At 37.7% G+C, this 7,125-nt stretch overlaps 1 protein-coding gene across 1 annotated transcript; it reads left to right on the top strand.

The window, feature by feature from the left end:
• Nucleotides 1–4,161: 4,161 nt before the first annotated feature.
• Nucleotides 4,162–6,359, top strand: LOC131162526 (uncharacterized serine-rich protein C215.13-like). The gene has a single exon (XM_058119111.1). The coding sequence runs from the start codon at nt 4,797–4,799 to the stop codon at nt 6,054–6,056; it is 1,260 nt and encodes a 419-aa protein (XP_057975094.1). The 5' UTR covers nt 4,162–4,796; the 3' UTR covers nt 6,057–6,359.
• Nucleotides 6,360–7,125: the final 766 nt, after the last annotated feature.

The raw sequence follows: 7,125 nt of genomic DNA on the forward strand, positions 1-7,125 counted from the left end.
GAGAAACAAATTCACGGAGCTGTGGCAGCAGCTGCGGCTGTGTGTGGGTTGGTTCGCGGCTGTGGCATGGAGCAAGGAACAGCGGGAGAGTGGCTCACGGATTTTCTAGTGCTGTTGGCGGCCGCCGGAGAGAGCAACAAAGTGCAGTAGGAGCTTTTTGTGCTGCGGCAACAATGGGCAAAAGAGGTTTGAGCAAGAGAGAGAGGGATAAAGGGAAGGAGAACAAAGAATAGAGAAAAGAGAAAGAGAGCAAAGCAGAATTTAAAAGAACAAAAAAAAAACAAACTGAAGAAGAAGAAGAAGAAGAAGAAGAAGAAGAAGAAGAAGAAGAGGAAGAAGAAGGAGAAGAAGAAGAAGAGGAAGAAGAGAGGAGAGTGGGGAGCCACGGGGGCTGCCTATGTACGAAAAAGAAGAGAAGGGTTAAATAGGATAGGGGGGAAATCCCTAGACCCGGATAGGAGACCCGACTCGGCAACTTGACCCAATTGGAGTTGACCCGAATTGCTATATTTTTTTTCATTTTTTTCATTCTCTGTTCATCGCAAATCTGACTCTTTTGGAGCCTGTATCTCACAAAACTCAAAACACAAAAGTTGTAGATAATCCTTTCCTCTTTCTCCATAAATTTGAATGGTCTCGATCGAAGCTTGGACGGAAAAGTTATGCAAGAAATACGAACAGGTATTGGTTTTGGTTCTCGGGAATTTTCCTGTGACAAAAAATTACCAAAACTTCATAAATAGTGCAATAAAGTTCAAGAATGATGATTTTGGCACTTTATTAAAATATTGGATAATTTTAGAAATTTAATTAAAAATATAAACTGTAAAGCCCAGGATAAACGTCCAATTACGCAGTTTCGGCGCGTAATCAGCATATCATATAAAACCACTCCATGATGCCGACATATCATATATAATTCATAGTTTGAAATTCTGTACCATTTTTAATATCTTCTTGAAAAAAAGTAATAACATGCTTATTTTGAAAACATAATATTCTGACATTACATAAAATCATAGAATTTCATACTCATGTCACACAAAAGTGAATATTGTTTCATTCGTAAAATATACACAAAATCATATTCCCTGCTGAATTGTATTAAAATTGTTTTCCTATTAACAACAGTATTTCCAAACTCAGTTCTATAACATGCATAATTTCCTTGAAAATAAAATCTGAATATTAATAAATAATTTCATGGAAATATTGACTTAATTTATCCCCTTACTTGACTTATGGAAAAGCTCACAAATTACTCCAAAATTACACTTGTATTTTTCCAAGTTCAACACCCTGAAATTGCATTTTTCCCTAACAAAACTTCAGCATAAATTCATCTAATACCTTTCCTCAACCCAGAAATACCAAATACCTTAATAAATATTAAAATAATCAACTTCCCAAATTTTAGGATTGTTCCCAAGTTAGCCCAAGCAACGAATCACTCCAATAGATTTGTAGAGAATCTTCCCAAGAGTAACGTGGCGGCATTGGATCATTGAACCGGTGAAGAATGAGGCTGGATTTCTTGAGAGAAGGGGGAGAAAGTCACAGGAGTGAGCGAGAGAGAGAGAGAGAGAGAGAGAGAGAGAAAGATTCTGTAAGTTTTTTTTCGCAAAAAAATGGGTTCTTGAGCTTATATGTATAGAAAGCTTGTCCACATGGCCTTGTCGACAAGTCACATTTCCTCGTTGATGAGTCCAAGCGATAGTCTCGTCGACAAACACTTTCTTCTCATTGATGAATTTCATGCCCTCGAAGAAGCTCTCTCTGTAATTTCTCATCGATGAAGCGTGAGCTCCTGTCGACGAGCCGAAACACCCTGCCTATCGACGAGCACTTCTTCACTCATCATCAAGACCCTGCTGAAAATCCTTTTTGAAATTTTTTTCTCCTTTTTTTATTATTTAATTACCATAATTATTCGGGTCTCAACAAGTGTACTCCCAAGAGGGGGGTGAATTGGGTTATTAAAATTTTCTTTAGGGAATTCAATTTATTATTACCCTTTTAATTTAAAATACTACAATCACACAATCACAATCTAAACAAAGACCGTACTATACCAATAGGGAATCCTAGATATGAATATAAATATGAATATGAATTCTGAAATTTCAATACAAATTCAATGCTTCAATTTAACTTAGTCAATCAATTTTTCTGAATCTGATTCCCAGTCAAACTCAATGATATTTTCAATTAACAATTTCAGTAATGAAAGTTAGCTTATCTTTTTAGATATGCTTCAATAGAACAATTAATTTCAAGACCTTTTACCTCAACTTATTTATTCAATAATTCAGAGGTACATGCTTGTCTAAATTTTCAGTTCGACAACTCAACCATACAATTTGATATATATTCAATCACAACCAAACCAACAATCAACAAGATCCAATATTTAGCAAGTTTCAATTTTCAGCAAGTTCTCAATGATAATTAAACCATACACGCAGTCTATATCTTGCAAGAATTGAAAGAGTTATCGAAAGAAGAGCTAAACATTGGATTTTTTACAAGGTTCTGCCAGCAGCCTACGTCCTTGCCCTCAAGCAACTCGCTGTGAAGATTTTTCTTTCCAACTTCGTTAACAAGTGAAGTAAAACTTCTCTCAGTTCAAGATGGAGTTTGTCTTTCTAACGAGAACAACCCTCTCCCTAGGCAACGATTCAAATACCTTAAATTGTCAAAATGAAAATAAGATACAATTTTCTTCGTACAATAGAGTACTCTCAGCTAGAGCAGATTTGTACAATGTTAGAATCAATATATTTCAATAAAAATCAATATAGAAATTGAAGCTTAGGAGAATACCACTAGTATTCTGATTTGGAAGTGTGAATTTTAGTAGAATAGATCATAATTTCATGTGGGAATTTCAGCAATAACTCAGCACATCTTCAGGAAAACTTTTAGCAATAGAACTCATAAATTTAATTTGTATATGGGTTGTGAGTTAACGTAATTTGTGAAAATATAAAGTATTTATAAAGAAAAAAATTTTCTTACCATTTTTCCCAAGTTTTCTCTAAGTTTGGAAACCAAGAAATCAATTTGGAAAACAATTTCAGTGCTATTAAAAGTTTAAAACATAGACTTTAGTCGACTAGACACGAGGGGTTAGTTGCCTGAGCCTTTTTAAAATTAGCGCATTTTGAAAGTCAGTACTAAGTTAGTCGACTGGTCATGATAGGTCAATCGCCTATTCCTATACTATTCGTTTAAAATCAAAACCAGTAGTACATCAGTCGTCTGATGATAAAACATTAGTCGCCTGACTATCTGGTCATTCTTTGTTTTACAAAGTTTGGTTCCAAAACTTAACTTGAAACTTGAAAAACTTTTTTTAGACTTTATAAAAATATTTTCTATGATTTAAAAAATAAGTCTCTAAGTCCATAATATATCTTAAGAGCTTCAATCATCAATATTGAAATATGAAGTACTTACATGAGACTTTTCACGAGATAAAATTATTTAAGAATCTAAGTCTTCGTATTGTGAAGTTTCCAATATTCTTTTGAACTTTAAGCAAATCTTCAATAACATTCATATCCTTCATGACTTGAAGCTTTATATCTATCATGTCTTATGGTTTTGAGTATAAATGTCATTCAATCTCTTCAAACATATTCACTTGATTTCATTCAAACACTTAAAGCTCTGAAACTCAACTTAAACAGTTATGTTAAGCAACATTGATTTATTATCATCAAAACAAAATTAAACCATATTAGGCTAACAAGTATCACTTCGTAAACGTCACTAGGCCATCAATAATAACTATTAGTGACAGTTTAAAACCATCACTAAAAGTCTTCTTTTTTATAGTGTACGTCTAAAGAAATGATTTTTTAAGAGTGAAGTGAAGCCCTATTGGGTGATTTTATTCGGCCATTTCCTCCAACCTCTTCTAGTCGCTAGCTCAGTTGTTATTAATTATTCTTTTTTTATTCTTGTTCTCTTTAAGTTGCTTTTGTTTGTTTATTTTTATTTTTTTTTTACCTTTATTCTTTCTTTCTTTCTTTTTTTTTTTTTTGCCCTTTCCTCGTATACCTTTCTTCGTTTCACATTATGCACATCGAACTCGCCAACCGTCCGATTCCTCTCATATGGTCTTCTTTCTCTCTCCTTTTGTGCGTGTGAGAGTGTGAGTTTGACCTGTGGCCAGCCATGGGCAAGCCCTTTTTCTCTTCCAATGGCGACCCCACCTGGCAATCTCTGGAGGATCTTCAATTCTTCTTCTTCTTCCGAGTGGGAACATACTCCTAACCCGCCTCTCTTTTAGAGCATAAAAAAGAAAGGTTAAATAACTTTTTTTCCTCTCCCTCTTCATCTTCTCTCTTTCTCTTTTCTCTTCTCCGAGAACCCTAATACCCACAGCATTTAAATTAGGAAGAGCAGCAAGAGAAATCGGATTGCATATACCCCGCCGCCCGCAGCGAGTGCTAAGCAGAGAAACCCCTCGATCAGCTTTTCATCATTCCCCTGGCTTAAATTTTTTCCCTTCAATCCTTACCTAACTCAATTTCTGTTTCTCCCCGTAAAGAAACTTTTGCTCCATCTCAGATGAAGAGGACGTTCTGAAAGGTGGTTCTAGACGACTCTCTCTCTGTCTCTCCGTTTACTTTTCTTCGTGCCCTTGTCGCCATTTGCTTCATGGGCTAGCTCTTTCGCAGGATTTGATCTGGGTTTAAGCTCATTTTCTGATCTTTTTTTCTTCTGCATCCCTGTGACTATCGCAGTCGCTCATCCCTTTTTGGTACACATAAAATTTTTTTACCGATATGGATTCGGGCAACAGTGGTAGTATGCAGTCTTCCAGCGGCGGCGATGAAGAGTACGACTCCAGGGCCGAAACGATCCCTACTTTCCTCAACCCTTCTGCCCATTTCTCTCACAACCTCTCAAACCCACACCACCCAGCCATCTCCTTGTTGGATCCTCCAAATTACTTTGAAACCTTCTCACAGACACAGTCAAACCCAAATCCAAATGCAAGTTCTTTACTCAGCCACGACGTCTTTTGGTCCATTATGGGCTCCTCGTCGTCGTCTTCTTCTTCATCCTCAGCCCAAGCTTCCATCCTCGGCTCCTCCCAAGGACCCATGGCCAGCCAGGGACCGCTCCGTCCAGTCCACGATCACAATGACGTGGGAGCTCTGGCACCGTCCGATCAACCTACAGTAGGCCGAAGCTCGAAGAAGCGGACCAGGGCTTCGCGGCGCGCACCCACCACTGTCCTCACCACAGACACGTCGAACTTCCGAGCAATGGTGCAAGAATACACCGGGATCCCGCCGCCGCCGTTCTCAGCGGCCCCGTCGTATTCCCGCCGCCTCGATCTGTTTTCCTCGGCCGGAGCGACGATGCGGTCCAGCCATTTGGAACCCCTGGGGTCTATTTACCCCTTAAGGCCTTCAGCTCTAAAAATTCAACCAATATCCCCATTTCTATCTTCTTCTTCTCCTTCCCTTTCTTCTTCATTCTTGAATTCTACTATGGTTGATGCTATTGCTGCTACTGCCAATATTGCTACCAGTAGTACTACTACTACTAACAACATCACCATGACAACCTCATCCATGGCTGCTGCTGCATCTATCAATCTCAATCCCAGCACTTCCATTAACTATCAACAACCTCAAAATCCGCTAAACATGCAAAACCCATATATCAAATTCCACTCCCTCCTACAATCACCTCTCCCAAATAATGATTCTCCGCTCAAGTTCCCACTATCAGAACTACCGGTATCCGTACCCGGAAAGTCTCAAGGCAATTCGGACATTGACAGCAACGGCGTTAATCATCAAGAACTGGGTATGAGTAGCCATGGACATGGGAATGCAAATCTAGGAGGGTTTCTCGGGACTAGTAGTCATCAAGATCATCGGTTGAGATCATTCACTGGGAATTATGGTGATAATTCAAGTGTTCATGTTAGTAGCTTCAAGTTAAATTGCGCCCCAGGTCCTTCATCAGAGAATAATGTTTCCTCCAGGGCGGAAGGCACGGTCGATTCCTGGATTTGCCCTTCAGATTAGGATTCATATATGCAACAAAGCAATCAACAGCACAGAAGCTAGGACAATCGACGATCGAGAAATCTGTATAAGTTTGTGGACGGGGATGACCCATGTGGAAGGATACGCTTGTGTTGTTAACCTGATTAGTATGATCATCAGTGAGAACTGCTTATTTACGGCGCATGCATTATATATACATACATTTATATATATATATATATATATATAAATCTTTTTACTCTGTAAATTAATAGATTTATCAGAGAGATGCATGTTTACTTTATCATAAAAAGATTAAAAAAGCCATAGATTTTATCATCAGATAGATGCTGCTAATTAATTAATTGACATTAAATGTTTGTCATAGTACATTTTCTGGTTGTTGATGGGTTTACATATTGTATGGCTACTGCTAGGTCCAGGGAGAATCACAAGACAGAAGCGAGCAAATTTCTCACCTAGTACCTTACCTAGGAAATACTTAGGTAAATATAGAAACGCCTATGTATTCTGTCACTGTTCACTGTTAGGACTCAAATAAATTTCTTTTTTAAAAAATATAAAAAATAAACTTGCAGAGCCCATCCGGGACCAGCAATAAGCATTGCTTAATTCAAATAGCGTACAAGAATGAAACCGAATGCATGAACTTTGTTCATGTATTCATAAATCAGTGCTGGTCTAGCTCAAAAGTGAGTATGATTTTTTAAGTACAGATCGAAATTCGGTTTAACAAAGTAGGTAAAAGAACAGGTCAGTGCTGTATATGCGTTCTTTGAGTGGAATTCTACATGTCCTAATGCGCTGTATATTATAACTTGTAGGGTTGAACATCTTCGATCGGCTCCGTTTGTTGGAAACCAAACCCAGTAAATTTGATTTGCTTATCCTTAATTAAACATGAACCGATCCCCAACCCCTGAAGCTGAATCTTTGCCATTTTATATAAATGAGACTTGGCTTCTGTGTTCTGCTCAATTACAAAAGTGGAGTCTGATTAAATATTTATGAGTTCACATTTATCCATATGTAAGTACCCCGAGGAATTTACCTTTCAGTAAAAAAAAATTGGACGAGAAATTTGTCT

Source organism: Malania oleifera, chromosome 8 (genome assembly GCF_029873635.1).
Source record: "Malania oleifera isolate guangnan ecotype guangnan chromosome 8, ASM2987363v1, whole genome shotgun sequence".
In the NCBI taxonomy this organism is placed as follows: domain Eukaryota; kingdom Viridiplantae; phylum Streptophyta; class Magnoliopsida; order Santalales; family Ximeniaceae; genus Malania; species Malania oleifera.